Here is an 18,063-nt window from a genome sequence, read left to right on the forward strand (position 1 = left end):
ATTAAGGCCAACGAAGCTTAAGAACTCATTACAGAGTCCCATGACACCACCCACGACTTCCTATGTCAAACCATTCAAAAGTGATAGCCGAAAAAAGGGACAACCAATCAGAAGAAGGGGCGGGGCTAATTCAGGCCAATGAAGGTCAAGGACTCCATAAAGAATCTGATGACCCCACCCACGACTCCCTATATCAAACCATTCCAAAGTTATAGCAGAAAATCGGGACAACCAATCAGAAGAAGGGGCGGGGCTAATTAAGGCCAACGAAGCTTAAGAACTCAGTACAAAGTCCCATGACACCACCCACGACTTCCTATGTCAAACCATTAAAAAGTTATAGCAGAAAAAAGGGACAACCAATCAGAAGAAGAGACGGGGCTAATTCTCGCCAATGAAGGTCAAGGACTCCATAAAGAATTTGATGACACCACCCAGGACTTTCTATGTCAAACCATTCCAATGTTATAGCAGAAAATCGGGACAACCAATCAGAAGAAGGGGCGGGGCTAATTAAGGCCAACGAAGCTTAAGGACTCATTACAGAGTCCCATGACACCACCCACAACTTCCCATGTCAAACCATTCAAAAGTTATGGCAGATAAAAGTATTCTAGGGGGGCGCTGTTGAGCCGTTAGGCCACGCCCATTAATGCAAACCTGAAATATCAAATTTATCGCCAAGTCTGGCTTCCATGCAAAATTTGGTGACTATCAACTATCAACTACTATCAAATATGGACCAATCACATGAAGGGGGGGCGCGCCTTTTGGCGTCTAGCGTCGCCACGGTAACACTTTTGAAAGAGAAAAGTAATGCGTGTAGTTGCAGGATGGAGACGCACATTTTGATGTATAACACACCTGGGTGCACGTTACGGTTCGGGCTGAATTAACTGCCGAAGGAATGGCATAAATTTCGCCAAAATGAGACAATTTATTCAAAATGGCCGACATCCTGTTCGGTTTCGGCCATGGCTCCAAGAGACTTTTCTTTAAGTTGCGCCATGATAAAGGTGTGTAGCAATTTTCGTACATGTACGTCAAACCGTATTGTGGGGCTTGAGGCACAAAGTTTTCCGGGGGGCGCTGTTGAGCCATTTTGCCACGCCCATTAATGCAAACCATGAAATATCAAATTTATCGCCAGGCCTGGCTTGCATGCCAAATTTGGTGCCTTTTGGGGAACTATCAAATATGGACCAATCAGATGAAGGGGGGGGTGCGCTTGTTGGCGTCTAGCGTCGCCACGGTAACACTTTTGAAAGAGAAAAGTAATGCATGTAGTCGCAGGATGGAGACGCACATTTTAATGTATAACACATCTGGGTTCACGATACGGTTCGGGCTGAATTAACTCTCGAAGGAATGGCATATATTGCTCCAAAATTACGCAATTAATTCAGAATGTTCATAATGGCCGACTTCCTGTTCGGTTTCGGCCATGGCGCCAAGAGACTTTTCTTTTAGTTGCGACATGATACAGGAGTGTGCCAACTTTCGTTCATGTACGTCAAACCGTATTATGGGGCTTGAGGCGCAAAGTTTTTTCTGTCTGAACCAACCAGATGAAGGGTGGGCGCGCTTTTTGGTGTCTAGCATCGCCACGGTAACGCTTTTGAAAGAGAAAAGTAATGCGGGTGGTCGCAGGAGGGAGACGCACATTTTGATGTATAACACACCTGGGTGCACGTTACGGTTCGGGCTGAATTAACTTTCGAAGGAATGGCATAAATTTCGCCAAAATGACGCGACTAATTCAAAATGGCCGACTTCCTGTTCGGTTTCGGGCATGACGCCAAGAGACTTTTCTTTAAGTTGTCCCATGATACAGGTGTGTACCGATTTTCGTGCATGTACGTCAAACCGTATCGTGGGGCTTGAGGCACAAAGTTTTCAAGGGGGCGCTGTTGAGCCGTTTTGCCACGCCCATTAATGCAAACCATTAAATATCAAATTTTTCGCCAGCCCTGGCTCGCGTAAAAAATTTGGTGACTTTTTGGGGACGTTTAGGGGGGCAAAAAGGCCCTCCTTTCGTCAGAAGAAATAAAGAAAAAAAAAATTCCTACAGATACAATAGGGCCTTCGCACTGCAAGTGCTCGGGCCCTAATTAAAGCTGCAAGCAGCGATGAACGGGCCCTCACGGAATTTGCATTACAGCAAATAAAAGGACTTTATCACAATATTCTAATTTTCTGAGACAGTCCTGTATTTTCAGCTCATATTCCTCTCTTCAGCAGATCTTTTTCTTTTCAGCTAATCTTCCTCTGTTGAGGTCAACTTGGCTCCAGCACATCATCCTCTCTTCAGTTCATTTCATTATTTCAGCTGATCTTATCCTCTTGAGGTCATACTTCTGCTCTTTAGCCTAACTTCCTGTCTTCAGCCCCTATTCTCCTCTTCAGCTAATTTTCCTCTTTTGAGGTCAACTTGTCTTTAATAATAAAGGATTTGATTTTTATCGCGCTTATCGTGTTTAAGGACACTCAAAGCGCTCAAAATGGTCAGATTATTCCTTCACTTCTCATATATACTTGGTGATGGCCCTGGGGCAGACTGGCGGAAACATGGCAGCCAATATGTGCCTACTGGCTTCTTCGCCCATCACCAGAACATTCATACACATGCAGTGATTCCCTCACTGGAGGTACGGCCAAATGCCAGGAGGAATCAGGGGTTCCAACCCCAATCCTTCCATCATTGGATGATCCGCTCTACCACCTTATTTATTATAAGTATCTCATAGCTATCATTTTTGTCCATCGCTCCTGTAGTTTCTTGTGCTGGCCCCCCTTTTCTTTTCTTTTTTTTTCCTCTCTTGTTCATGGTGCAGCATCCTCTGCTGGTGGTGAAGAGCATCTCTGAATGCACAACACCGGAACCTGCAGCGTGGGAGTGAGAGGGGCAGGGTAACGGCCCGGTCAGGCGGGGGAGAGGTTTGTCCGTTAAGACTCCTCTCCCTGGCCCTGCCCCTTCTCAACCTTTCCCCGACCATGCACCCCAACCTGGGACTTGCTGATTGGGCCGGAGCTTCGGGAGCTGCTGCTGGCCTGCGGTCCCCACCCCCGGTCATCCTGCTGCTGCTTCCACCTGCCTGTGGTCCCCACCCCCGGTCATCCTGCTGCTGCTTCCACCTGCCTGTGGTCCCCACCCCCGGTCATCCCGCTGCTGCTTCCACCTGCCTGCTGTCCCCACTCCCGGTCATCCCGTTGCTGCTTCCACCTGCCTGCGGTCCCCACCCCCGGTCATCCCGTTGCTGCTTCCACCTGCCTGTGGTCCCCACCCCCGGTCATCCCGCTGCTGCTTCCACCTGCCTGTGGTCCCCACCCCCGGTCATCCCGTTGCAGCTTCCAGCTGCCTGCGGTCCCCATCCCCGGTCATCCCGTTGCTGCTTCCACCTGCCTGCTGTCCCCCACCCCCGCTCATCCCGCTGCTGCTTCCACCTGCCTGCTTTTCCCACCCCCGGTCATCCCGCTGCTGCTTCCACCTGCTTGCGGTCCACAACCCCGGTCATCCAGCTGCTGCTTCCACCTGCCTGCTGTGTGCTGCTGACGTCCCCGACCCCCGAGTCTGGCCCTCAGCAGGAGGGTCCCCCCTTATGATCCAGGTCCTGGTTTCTTCCTCCTAAAGGGGAGTTTTTACCTGCCATTGTTTATGTAATAATTGCTCGGGGGTTTATGTTCTGGGTCTCTGGAAAGCGTCTAGAGACAACTTTGTTTTAGACGCTATATAAATAAAATATAAATAAAATTGAATTGAATTAGAAGACATCGGGTTTAAACGCACCATTAGCTGTTTGGATCCACGGTACACGCTGCAGAATCGTAAATATTTCACTGATGAATGTCCGCCGGGGTTATAGCAGACTATCTACATCCAAAGCCTCATGCAGGACAACAATCGTGTCAGTCGCTTCACGAGTGACATTTGCAGTTCTAGTGTGAAGAGTTCACTCAGAAGAGTTTCCTGAGTAACACGCGGCGGATGCTATCGCTAAAGCTTTCGCAATGCTTTCATAATTAATTTTTATTTTAAGATTGAATTCCTTTTTCCACAGGAAAACTAAGGTTTATAGTTTGCAACTTGTATGAACTCTGAGAGTGACATGTCTGCTGTTGTCTGTGTTGCTGCACATGTTGAAGCTGGTAAACTACACTTACTCTTTGTAAACTGAGTTCCAGTCGTCTGTATGAGTCTCTGGAATGTGAAATATTGCACATTGCCTCAGCCTGCAATAAAACAGTGGTCAATTCATGACACTTCTTCATCTCCTCATTTTTTTACCTAATAATACAATATCAGTTTCTTAACAATATTAAAGAATTTATGGGTTTCACGCTGTTATCGGCAATATCGGGATCGGCAGATACTGCTTTTGGTAATCGGCGCATCTCTAATTTACCAGTAGGTGCGCAATAATCACTGGCGTCTTTGCATTAGGGGCCGGTGGGGCACGGCCCCACCAGAGTGCGCTGCTGCGCAGGGGAAGATTATGTGTCATTAAACATAAGTTCATAATAAATTTGTCTCCAATGAAATGTCCGCAGTTTTCATTTGATGCAACTTAATTTCATCTGCTGACACTATTTGTAGTGTAACTGTGTGTAAATAGTTCGCCCTGCCTGATCCAGCCCTCCTCTGTTTCCGCTCGGTGGGGCACAGCGGAGATGGCACCTCTGCCTGTAATGTTGTTACTGGTGAACTGCTGCGCGCGTGCGTGTGTACAGCGCACACATTAGCTTCGACAGTGGGGCCTGGAGCTTAGGGCCCCAGAGCGCCTCTCATTGGCTGCTCTGAACTGAAGCAGACATGTTGAATCGGCGTCGGCCGGCGGTCAAACAGCTCATTTTGTGATTGGCTGTTCCCAGAATTTCCCAGAATGCTTTTCGCCGTCATTTGCGGACTGAATAAAAAAAAAAAACTATTTCTAGCGAGAAATAAATATTTTACTTTCATAATATTCACTCAGTGAATGTACATAATCACTCGCTTGTCTTTTTCAAACCGCGCCAGAATAAAGGCTGATTTATGGTTCTGCGTTACACCAACGCAGAGCCTACGGCGTAGGTCGCGGCGACGCGCGCCGTACGCCGGCTACGTACTTTGATTGATAGGTGACGTTTCATTCTTTCAAAATGAATGAAGTTGACTATTTGGTGAGTGTGCGATTTAGCACTTTAGCAATTGAGATCAAGTTGGAAATAAAACGTTTGGGACCACATCGACCGGATGATTTAACCATTTGTCAAGCCGGAAAAGACAAAACGAGGACATTTAATAAGGAATGGTTCAAGAGGAAACTCTGGTTAACCGGGAGCTCGTCAAAAAAGGCGCTCTTCCTCTTCAAGAAGTGATCGTCAACGGTGAGTCTAACAGATTTTTATAGTGGAACTGACCATGTACTTATATTCTTTGAATTATAGTGGACTTTGTGTAATGCGCAACTGGCGATACATGTGTGGGTGTGGGTGTGGGGGGGACACAACCTCATGTGGGCTCCCCGACGCTGATGGAGCTGTTTACCTGTCTGTGGTGCTGAAATGGCTGTTTGGCTGTGGTATACTCTGTGTGGTGGCTTTATTAATTGCTGTGTATTGTATGTGCGCCGTACACGCCATGCTCGTGCACGGTCATGCTTGTGCATTGTGTTTTTATTGTTGTCACGTTGCTGTTTCGATCTTGAGTATTTGATATGAGCTCTTGAACACTGCCCATTTGGTAGTGTGGCAGATGAGAGTATTTAGTATTAAAACAAATGATTTCGTTTTTTTTGAAAATATAATTTAATTCCTTTTCAGAGTATTGTAAAATATACGTTTTTTTGTTATTTCTGCTAAGTTGCTCCGGTTATAACTGTGTAGAAAATACATTTAAAGTGTAAGTGTTTGTGGTAATTGTGCGTCAATCCAGTGGTAATACCTCAGGGTTCCAGTAGGGGGAATAGCGCTCCTCTTCCTCACTGAATACAATCGAGTGAAGGCAAGAGCTGTGTCTGTCATTTATACATCTTCCCTCACTACTTTTCCCTATTCAAGGGCACAACAGTAGCACTATTGATATGATAATATATGTCGTTAGATTGGCACTGTTTGTGTGATGATGGCATTATTCAGCTGCAATTTTGTGGTCAAAGGGGCTGTGGTCCCTTCTCTCACTTGATACTGATTGCATAAGATTTTCCAGCATGGCCCCACCAAAATTTACAGACCAAAATCGCCACTGGCAATAATATAATATTTTCCACACTATAAGGCACACCTAAAAGCCTTGAATTGTTTCAAAAGCTGACCATGCACCTTATAATCCAGTGCGCCTTATATACGGATCAATATTGAGCCGCAACTTCACCCACTTCTTGAAGTGATTTTTCAGATCAGCCTTCCGCATCAGTTCTTTTTTTTTTTTTTTTTAAAGATTTTTTGGGCTCTAGTGGCCCTTTATTGGAGATGCAGACTGGAAAGGGGTAGAGAGAGAGAACGGGGAAGACACGCAGCAAAGGTGCGCAGGCCGGATTCGAACCCGCGACCGCTGCAGGAGGAGGACTGTAGCCTCAGTATATGAGCCGCTGCTTAACCCACTGCGCCACCGAGCGGCCCCTTCCGCATCAGTTCTGAGCTTTTTTTTCTCTCTTCTCCCTCTGGATATTTTTCAGCAAAGGCTCTGTGTGTATTGTTGAAATGTCTTGTGACATTTGACCGTTTATTGTTAGACAGCGTTTCTCCACAAATTAGGCCTACTGGTAGGCCACTCTCATCAGAGCTAAATGCAAATGAATCTGCCCAGGCATCATTGAATGTTCCATTTTCTTCAGATATTTTTCTTTTCTTACATTTCTCTCTACAGAGACGAAAAACAATAAAATATATTTATTATAACATGTCAAGATCACAATAATCTTCCAATTTAGAACTAAAATATTAAAGAACTAACACAAATAAAATACACTTCAATTAAATACTTAGTTTTTTTTTTTTTTGTCATTTATTTTCCCAAGCCACTCGGAGCCGCAGTATAAGATGAAAGAGCCGCATGCGGCTCCGGAGCCGCGGGTTGCCGACCCTTGGTCTAATGGATGCAGAACGTAACCCCAGCCTCTACTGTAGCGCCTTAGAATGCGGTGAGCCTTATATATGGAAAAAGTTTTAAAATACGTAATTCTTTGAAGGTGCGTCTTATAATGCGGAAAATACGGCAGCTACTTATATGCTAGTTAGCTAATAAATACAATATTTGGCCATTTATGTTAATTTGCTAATAACAGGTATATGCTCAAATTAATCATTAGCTAATTAGCTACTATATGGTATAATCAGGAAGCCAATGCTGAAGGATATAGTAAGGGTTCTCCAGAAGCACCGAGGCCATCCCCGTCTCTCGAACCATGGGCCGGGCCATCAGAGTCCGCCGCCGCCAGAAGAACTGGACTCATGTCAGACAAGCAGAGGAAAGATCCAGTTACTCACAGAACCGGCCCTGGTTCCTGGATGATGGATCAGGGTTTGTACTGCTGCCTCCACGTCTTAGGAAACTGTTTTAAGGTTTACACGTGATTAAGAATTTTAGTGATGTGCTCCAGTTTTCAAAGATAATGTTTTGAAAGCTCCTCAAATTGCCTCTTATATTTCTTCTGGGGCATGTCAGAAGTTTCCCAACTTTTTGTGGGTAAGGTGACCAACAGCAGGACTCGTACACACTCTATTGGCAAAAGTATTTGCTCCCCTGCCTTGACTGGTGTATGAACTTCAGTGATTCCTATTCCTAATCCGTAGGGTTCAATATGACGTTGGTCCACCCTTTGCAGCTACAATAGCTTCAACTCTTCTGGGAAGTCCACAAGGTTGAGGAGTGTGTTTGTGGGAATTTTTGACCCTTCTGCATTTGTGAGATCACATACTGATGCTGGACGAGAAGGCCTGGCTTTAAATTATCCCAAAGGTGGTGTACTGGGTTGAAGTCAGGACTGTGCAGGCCCGTCAGGTTCCTCCACACCAGACTCTGTCCTCCATGTCCTTACGGACCTTGCTCTGTGCACTGGTGCACGGTCATGCTGGAAGAGGAAGGTGCCCGCTCCAAACTGCTCCCCCAAAGCTGGGAGCATGGAATTGACAAAAATGTCTTGGTATGCTGAGTGTTGGGGCTCAAAGACGAGCGCCTGGGGGCCGGGTCTTTGCCCATGGGACCCGGTCCAGCTCAGTCTCAAACAGTGATGTGGGCCCGCCTTCCCGTAGGCCCACCACCCGCAGGAAGGACCATGGCAGGCCGGTGCCATGTGATCTGGGTAGCAGTCGTGGCGGGGTGCCTCGACGACCCAATCCCTGGACCAAAACCCTCACAGTGGGGACATGGAATGTCACCTCGCTGGGGGGGAAGGAGCCGGAGCTTGTGCGTGAGGTTGAGAGATACCGGCTAGAGATAGTCGGGCTCACCTCCACACATAGCTTGGGCTCTGGAACCCAGCTCCTTGAAAGGGGCTGGACCCTCCACTACTCTGGAGTTGCCCAGGGTGAGAGGCGGCGGGCTGGTGTGGGCTTGGTTATAGCCCCCCAGCTCAGTCGCCATGTGTTGGAGTTCACCCCGGTGAACGAGAGGGTCGCTTCCCTGCGCCTTCGGGTCGGGAAAAGGTCTCTCACTGTTGTTTGTGCCTACGGGCCGAACAGCAGTGCGGAGTACCCGGCCTTCTTGGAGTCCCTGGGAGGAGTACTGGATAGTGCTCCAACTGGGGACTCCATTGTTCTACTGGGGGACTTCAACGCTCACGTGGGCAATGACAGTGATACCTGGAGAGGCGTGATTGGGAGGAACGGCCTCCCCGATCTGAACCCGAGCAGTGTTTTGTTGTTGCACTTCTGTGCTAGTCGCAGCTTGTCCATAACGAACACCATGTTCAAGCATAAGGGTGTCCATCAGTGCACGTGGCACCAGGACACCCTAGGCCGGAGGTCAATGATCGACTTTGTTGTCGTTTCATCTGACCTTCGGCCACATGTCTTGGACACTCGGGTGAAGAGAGGGGCTGAGCTGTCAACTGATCACCACCTGGTGGTGAGTTGGATGCGCTGGCGGAGGAGGAGGTTGGACAGACCGGGCAGACCCAAACGGATTGTGAGGGTCTGTTGGGAACGTCTGGCTGAGCCCCCTGTCAGGGTCATCTTCAACTCCCACCTCCGGGAGAACATTGAGTCCGTGTGGACCATGTTCTCTGCCTCCATTGTCGACGCGGCGGCTCGAAGTTGTGGACACAAAGTCTCCGGTGCCTGTCGTGGCGGCAATCCTAGAACCCGGTGGTGGACACCGGAAGTACAGGATGCCGTCAGACTGAAGAAGGAGTCCTACCGGGCTATGTTAGCCTGTGGGACTCCTGACGCAGTGGATAGGTAACGGCAGGCCAATCACCTCAGTGGCAGTGGTGCACATTCTAATGGTGCTGTGTTCATGAAGATGTTCTCCTGAGATCATGTGGATGTTCAGATGAAAATGCTCTTACATGGTCTCCGGTCCCAGCCAGCTGGATACAGACTGGTCTGTTCTTTTGCCACTTCTTAGGAACTACGAACTGGAATCTGAAACGACCAAGCCAGAAAGACATTAGAAACACATTTCTAACAAACACTTGGTATGTCCAATCAACCCATTACAACATTCTGGTATAAAGCCTTGAAGATGTTACTTGGACTAAGAGAAGAATGTTATCCTGTGTTATCTGAGAGATTGCAGGTACCTAGCTTTAACCGCCTCGGGCGGCAGGATTCCTGGAACCAGCTGCTCCAGGGGGGAGATGAAGAAACCATCATGGATGTGACAGTCGGCAAGCTCCTCTGTCTGAACACAAGGAGACAAGGAGGTGAGGAGGTGAGGAGATGAGGAGACAAGGAGATGGGTAGGCAAGGACACAAGGAGGTCAGGAGATGAGTAAGTGATGAGATGAGGAAAGGAGAAAAGGATGTGAGGAAACAAAGAGTGGAGGAGATGAAGAGATAATTAGGCAAAAAAAAGATGAGGAGGTAAGGATGTGAGAAAAGTAGGAAAAAGGGAGTCAAATAAGTGTGGACATAAGGATATAAGTAGATGAGGAAACAAAGAGACAAATATGAGATGACAAATACCCCTTTTCCCCCAAACCGGTTCCAGGGCTGGTTCTGGTTCTGGGCCCATGCTGAGTTTGGAACCGGGCTTTCTGTTTCCACTGACAAAGAACTGGCTCCAGTTCCAAGGTAGCACCAACTCTTTGCTGGGCTAGACCGGGGGTCAGCAACCCGCGGCTCCAGAGCGCCGCCCTAGTGGCTCCTGGAGCTTTAAAAAAAAACCTTTTTTTTTCCCTCTTTTCTTTCTTTTCTTTTTTCTCTTTTTTTCTTCTTTTTTTCCCTTCCTTTTTCCTTTCCTTTTTAATCTCGACATTTCGACATTTCGACTTTTTTCTCGAAAAAATCTCCGCCCAGTTCTAACTAATATAGAAACATGCAGCATGTGTTGTCTTCATTCTAAGGCTGATACAAGACTTTTCATTTTTTGCGGCTCCAGACATATTTGTTTTTTGTATTTTTGGTCCAATATGGCTCTAAAACATTTTGGGTTGCCGACTCCTGGACTAGAGGAAAGAGCTGCTTACGGAGCGGGACGGAGTTGTTAAGACCAACGGCAATAGCAAGACTGCGATATTTTCAAATAAGCGTCATGTGCAGCCCTACTTTTACACCATATTCTTCACCTGAAGCAATATTCTACACCTTGGCTGATGTGGACATACAGAGCCATAGGAGGCTATTTCAGCTGCTATATGGTTGGCTGTCTGTACAGTCATGCAAGTTCAATGCTATTAAAGAACATGTTTTTTCATATAAAATAAACACATTTTTATGCAGTTTAGAAGTTTTGGGGCTTTTTTTTGGCTCCTGCGCTGCTGCAACCCTAGGTGCAAAATATGCCGTGAGCATCCCAATCTGGCCGATAAAAACTATAACTTTTATACTGACTCTACAGACTAACACGCACCATAATTTGTTAATTCATCTTTATAAGTGAATAAATATCGTTTTGCCTATAACTTATTCCTGCATCCCTCTTTTATCGATCGGGCGAGACGGGTCACCGCGTTTTTGGAGCCCCAAGTCACATATCCAGGGGCTCCTCTGAGCACCAGACCAAAATAATTATGTGCAGCCCTGTCCATAGTTGTTGTTGTTGCTTCGATTTTCACGCCAATGTAAACGCAGGGATGTTACTGACGTTTGCAGAGATGTAATGACGTGGCTCCCCGTAGCCCCCCGAGCTATGGAAAAGAGTTGTGAACCAGCCCCAGCACTAGCTCCAAACCAGCCCTGGAACCGGTTTGGTGGAAAAGGGGTAAGAGAAGTCAGGAGAAAAGGACACAAATCCCCCAGAACCAGAGCCAGTATCCCACGGTGAAACAACAGTCTTATTGTAAAGCTCAAACCAGACCTGAGTGATGTGGACCGGGTAGTTCTCAGGAACCAGGGTCCGGCACCTCTCTCTGTCTCCAATGATCTTCCGGAACTCAAAGATCCTGGAAACAAAGAACAACTCCGTCTGACTTTGGGCCGTAGGATGGACCAAATGAGAATTTTGATTTGAGATTGTGATTCTCTGGCACCATTTTTTTTTACAGACTAAAATGTTTATTATGTCACAATAGAGACAACTTCTGTTGTAATAGATGTTATATAAATAAAAATCAAATTAAGAAAATGAAAAAACAATGTCACAATTCCGACCCTAATCCTTGATCCTGACTACGTGCCAGTGTAGTGCCATTGAATTGTTATAATATTTACATTAATTAGAATTATGTATTATTAGGGCCCAAGCACTTACAGTGCGAAGGCCCTATTGTATCTGTAGGAAATGTTTTTGTTTTTATTTTCCTTGTTTTTATTTTTCCGACGAAAGGAAGGCCTTTTTTCCCCCTAAACGTGCCCCAAAAGTCACCAAATTTTGCACCAAGCCAGGCCTGGCGAAAAATTAGACATTTAATGGTTTGTATTAATGGGCGTGGCCTAATGGCTCAACAGCGCCCCCTAGAAAACTTTGTGCCTCAAGCCCACAATACGGTTTGACGTACATGCACGAAAATCGGTACACACATGTATCATGTCGCAACTTAAAGAAAAGTCTCTTGGCGCCATGGCCGAAACCGAATAGGAAGTCGGACATTTTGAATTAATTGTGTCATTTTGCCGCAATTTATGCCATTCCTTCGGCAGTTAATACGGTACCGAACCGTAACGTGCACCCAGGTGTGTTATACATCAAAATGTGCGTCTCCATCCTGCGACGATGCGCATTACTTTTCTCAGTCAAAAGCGTTACCGTGGCGACGATAGATGCCAAAAAGCGCACCCACCCTTCATCTGATTGGTCCATATTTGATAGTTCCTACTTTCTGCCATAACTTTTGAATGGTTTAACATACAGAGTCGTGGGCGGTGTCCTCGGACTCAGTTTTGAGTCCTTGAACATAATTGGTGCAAATTAGCCCCGCCCCTTCTTCTGATTGGTCGATATCTGATAGTTCCTACTTTCTGCCATAACTTGAATAGTTTGATATAGAGAGTCGTGGGTGGTTTCATCCGCTAAATGTCCAGGCCTGAAGAATCTACATGCAAGTCATACAAGCTTCCACTGCAGCCTGAACGTGCACAAGGGTGGAGGACCGTTCATCGCTGCTTGCAGCTTTAATTAATCTTGTGTTCTAAATCAATTTCTGCTAATATGCACTATCATAGTGATGAGGTGTATATCACTCAATTCAATTCAATTTTATTTATATAGCGTCTAATACAACAGATGTTGTCTCTAGACGCTTTCCAGAGATCCAGAACATGAACATAAACATAAACATAAACATAAACCCCCGAGCAATTATTACATAAACAATGGCAGGTAAAAACTCCCCTAGTGGGAGAAAAGCCTTAAGCCAAACAGTGGCAAGAAAAACTCCCCTTTAGGAGGAAGAAACCGGGACCAGGACCTGGATCAAATTTGAATAGAGCTAAAAGGAAAACAGATGAGGAAAGAATGGTAGACAGAAAACAGATGCAGAATGGGAGCCAAACATTTGAAAAAATTGCTGAAATCAAATTGGTAAACATAGATCAGGCATTTGAAACTCCACAAATGATGGAAGAAAAAGACCAGTTGATGATAGGAAGATGCTAGCTAAACTTGTGCTGAAGTAGTAAGGTCTCAAACTGGAGGAGGTTTTCAAGGTTTTCAAGGATTTGAAGATTTCCTCATATTCCAATGACCCTCAGGTTTTGGAAATCCTGAAATATCTTAAAAAGTTGAAGGATATAAAAGACCCAAAACTCATACCGTTGACAAGCTGAATGTTTTGAGATCTGAATGGCTTAAACTGTGGCTCAAAAATGTGGAACTAGTTAGCCAGCTAAAAACGAAAAGGATGATAAAATAATAAAGAGAAACAGGATTGCAATAGGTTGAATGCTGAGTCAGCATTTTGGTTCTGTCTAGTGTGGTTGTGGTTCTGTTTGTGTCCGGGGTGGTTCTGGTTCTGGTTCTGATGGTGGTTCTGTTTGTGTCCGGGGTGGTTCTGGTTCTGGTGCTGGTTCTGGTTCTGGTTCTGGTTGTGTTAATAGTGGCTCTGGTTCTGTCTTGGGTAGTTCCTGAGAGTTTAAAGATTTGAAGGAACAAAAGTCATAGATACATTGCAAAAACTCAAAGAATATTTGTCTTATTTCTAGTTAAAATGTCTAATTTTTAGTAAAAAAAAATCTCATTACATTTAAAACGAGACTCATCTCTGGAAAAAACAACAATTTTCACCTGTTTCAAGTAGATTTTCACTTAAAATAAGTAGAAAAATCTGCCAGTGGAACAAGATTTTTTTGCTTGTAATGAGATAAATCTCGTCCCACTGGCAGATTTTTCTACTTATTTCAAGTGAAAATGTACTTGAAACAAGTCAAAATTGTCAAATAAGAAGTTATTTTTCCAGTGATGAGTCTTGTTTTAAGTGTAATGAGATTATTTTTGACTAAAAATTAGACATTTTAACTAGAAATAAGACAAATATTCCTGTTAAGATTTTGAGTTTTTGCAGTGTAGCTTAGATAGCTCAAAAAATGTCAAACAAAAACACTGAAAGATGGAACAATAAAGAGAAACAATATCACAATAGATTGAACACTGACTCAGCGTTCAACCAATGAATGAATAAATAATTCATTATTATTCAGCAGCGCTGGGCCAGTAGACTAACAGCAAGGGCAGTCCAGGATCAGCTGGAGCTTTGTACAGGAAGCAGCCAGTGACAGCACCTGCTGCACACTGACACCTGGAAAATATGCCTACATTTGTTACAGAGGTGGTAAATATAGCAGCAAGGTCATAAGTAACACTGCTGAAGTGCCGGTAGCCTGGCTCCACCACTGAATCATGGGACATAACCAGTACTGGAGATGAGGGGGGATGAGGGGGGACGGCATCCCCCCTGAAATAAAAACGGTCCAAATCATCCCCCCCTGAAATAAAAACGGTCCAAATCATCCCCCCCTGAAATAAAAACGGTCCAAATCATCCCCCCTGAAATAAAAACGGTCCAAATCATCCCCCCTGAAATAAAAACGGTCCAAATCATCCCCCCTGAAATAAAAACGGTCCAAATCATCCCCCCTGAAATAAAAACGGTCCAAATCATCCCCCCCTGAAATAAAAACGGTCCAAATCATCCCCCCCTGAAATAAAAACGGTCCAAATCATCCCCCCCTGAAATAAAAACGGTCCAAATCATCCCCCCTGAAATAAAAACGGTCCAAATCATCCCCCCTGAAATAAAAACGGTCCAAATCATCCCCCCTGAAATAAAAACGGTCCAAATCATCCCCCCTGAAATAAAAACGGTCCAAATCATCCCCCCCTGAAATAAAAACGGTCCAAATCATCCCCCCTGAAATAAAAACGGTCCAAATCATCCCCCCCTGAAATAAAAACGGTCCATCCCCCTTTCCATCCCTTATGTCATTTCATCAATGAATGTGGTTTTACTGCTAATCAACATTTAGAGTCATAAGAAAAATAACACCAGAAAAATGTGACAATTTTCACCTTTTTCAGGTAAATTTTCACTTGAAATAAGTAGAAAAATCTGCCAGTGGGACAAGTTTTATCTTCTCATTACAAGCAAAGAAATCTTGTTCCACTGGCAGATTTTTCTACTTATTTCAAGTGAAAATCTACTTGAAACAGGTGAAAATTGTTGTTTTTTCCAGTGATGAGTCTTGTTTTAAGTGTAATGAGATTTTTTTTTACTAAATGAGACATTTTAACTAGAAATAAGACAAATATTCTTGTTAAGATTGTGAGTTTTTGCAGTGATGCATGTTACTTATCCTGTGAAGGACAGAGTCATATTGATAAGTTCAGAAAAGTGTTTTTTATTGTTGTGTTTTGATGTATTTGATGAAAGCCCAGTGGATATTTAAAGCTTACAGAAGGCTGCATTTAACTGCTGCTATGTCATTCCTGCAGTATTTCTGCAGCTGTTTTGGTCACTGCTATTATTTGTAATATATTATATTATTTGTAATCAGCACAAATTATCTGTCCCCATATGATCAAATCCACCATCCCCCCTGATTCTTTTTTACAACTCCAGTACTGCACATAAAGGCCCATTGTCTTAGGTTTAGGGAGAAGGCAATGACTTTTGGTTGAGAAGAAAATCAGAGGAAACAGCGTTAGTCTGACTGCAGCATAGAACTGTTTACACAGTCACCAGCTCATCGTCACAGTTTAATCCCGTTTAAAACCTCTACAGGTTTTCAACTGGTTTTATTCCAGGAACCACCATTAGAACCAAGAGGCAACTCGGGGACCAACTGCTTTTGGGGATATTTGTTTTATTTTGCACCTTGCTTTTAAATAAGAGTATGGGCCTATATAGGCTATTTATTAGCATCAGTGTCTATTTTTATTTGCACCTTTTTCTATAAAAAAACAAAACAAAAAATCATCAATGAAAAATTAACAATAGGAAGCCAAGAGGGCTTACAGGACTGTGTCAGAAAATTTGAATATACAAGTTCTTTATTTTCTGTAATGCAATTAAAAAAACAAAAATGTCATACATTCTGGATTCATTACAAATCAACTGAAATATTGCAAGCCTTTTATTATTTCAATATTGCTGATTATGGTTTACAGTTTAAGATTAAGATTCCCAGAATATTCTAATTTTTTGAGATAGGATATTTGAGTTTTCTTAAGCTGTAAGCCATCACACAATATTCTAATTTATCTAAGACAGTCCTGTATAATATTACAAAGTTCACTCTCACTCATTTGACATAATTTGGATGGGTAAATTATTCACAAAAAATGAATAATAAATGGAAAATAAATTGAGTCTAAAGAATAAATATATATTTTTTTCCATTTACAATTTCACGGAGCACCTGCAATACCGCCACAGACCACCAGAGGGCCGCGGACCGCCGGTTGACCATCCCTGCTCTACATGATGAAAGGAAGGAAGACAAAAGTTCAGCCCCACAAGTCACATGACCGAAGCATCTTTGGACTGTTACAACAGAAATGTGGAAAAACCATTAGTGTCCGAGTAGCTCATCAATCTGTGACTTTGTTCTGGGTCACTGGCCAGTTCTGGAAACATACAGTTCTTGTGTGGAGATGTTCATGTACCCCACTCAGATGTTCCATCGGAAACCAGAACCATAAAACCTTACACTCCTCCACCTCAGCATGGAGCTGGAACCACAATTAGGTCCTGTCCCAATCCCCCCCTAGTCCTACTTTTCAGCACTACCCCTACATTTTTGAGGGTAGTGGTGTCCCAATTCCTCTTTGCATGTAGGGCTAGTGGACATAACGAGGGCTAGTGTGTATCAATCTAGCCAGATCGAGGGATTTCAGATGCTGACTAGCTGACCGAGGGCTAGAGAAAATTCCCAGAATGCTTTACGTCATCATTTGCGAACTGAATTTTTAGTGAATAAAATCAATATTTTGAGTTAGTTTCTGCATAAAAATGCATTTTGATTACATTTCTAGCGAGAAATATATTTTACTTTCATAATATTCACTCAGTGGATCTACATAATCACTTGTTTGCCCGTTGTTCGCGAAGATCTTGCCAGAATAAAGGCTGATTTATGGTTCCGCGTTACACCAACGCAGAGCCTACGCCGTACGGTGGGCATTGCCGCGTACCCTACGCCGTAGGCTCTGCGTCGATTTAACGCGGAACCATAAATCAGCTCCCGAGCCGGCGGCTCTTCTCATCCCCGAAAACATCGGAGCAAATTTCTTAACAGGCGTTATTTGGATAAAGTGAGCCCAGGTTGGGGATCTTAACGGTTACTTTTAGGCCTGAAAAAATATTAAAACTTAATAAAGTGGCATATTAACAGCGCAACAGCTGAAATTAAAACAGCTTTTAGCTCTCAGCTTCCTGATATGGTGTGACGTATGTGCAAACGTAACTACGCAGTCGCTTACGAACCCGAACGTAAACCATGCAGTGACGTAGCAAGTGGTGTCCCAATCCCTAGGGAACATTACAAGGACCCTACTCGTTTTTAGGGGTAGTGGTAGAAAGTAGGGGGTGTATTGGGATTGGCCCTTGGAAAGCACTTTGAGGCCTTTGGGGACACATGTGTACGGGTCTGGTACCTCTTGAGGTCTTCAGGCTTGCCCCACCCTCCGATGAAGAGCTTGGTGAGGAGCAGTCTTCTGTAGAACACATCCAGCCGGCTCACACCCATGGACCAGGCCTTGGCATCTGGCAGAGAGGAACACAACCTTTGAGAGACCACCACACTTGGTCCAGAGGGTTCTGAAGCACTGAACAGACAAGTCACATGACTGCTAGATTCTTAAACCATTAGCGGGGATTCTGGGTAATTCTGGGTACGCCCTGGGTAGGGGTGGATCGCTGACACGCGACTCCATGACCAGCAATGGTCCTGAAAATGTTCCTTCAGGAACCTTTACCAGGGTAAAAACATTCTTTTAGTGGTAGAAGTCCTCAGACAGACCAAAAGGAACAACTGGCCAGGAGCTCTCTG

The 18,063-nt window shown here is 44.6% G+C and overlaps 1 protein-coding gene across 2 annotated transcripts in view; it reads right to left on the reverse strand.

Moving 5' to 3' along the window:
* The window catches only part of abhd18 (abhydrolase domain containing 18), a 51,265-nt gene that overhangs the window by 25,504 nt on the left and 7,698 nt on the right, over window positions 1–18,063 (reverse strand). For both annotated transcript variants that reach the window (XM_061725983.1, XM_061725981.1), the window contains exons 2-6: window positions 17,669–17,777; window positions 11,438–11,522; window positions 9,720–9,820; window positions 9,486–9,561; window positions 7,334–7,420 (exon numbers count right to left, since the gene is read on the reverse strand). In XM_061725983.1, the coding sequence (XP_061581967.1) occupies window positions 7,334–7,420; window positions 9,486–9,561; window positions 9,720–9,820; window positions 11,438–11,522; window positions 17,669–17,760 (441 nt within the window). In that variant the 5' untranslated portion in view covers window positions 17,761–17,777. The remainder of the gene's footprint in view (window positions 1–7,333; window positions 7,421–9,485; window positions 9,562–9,719; window positions 9,821–11,437; window positions 11,523–17,668; window positions 17,778–18,063) is intronic.

Source organism: Cololabis saira, chromosome 7 (genome assembly GCF_033807715.1).
Source record: "Cololabis saira isolate AMF1-May2022 chromosome 7, fColSai1.1, whole genome shotgun sequence".
Classification (NCBI taxonomy): Eukaryota; Metazoa; Chordata; class Actinopteri; order Beloniformes; family Belonidae; genus Cololabis; species Cololabis saira.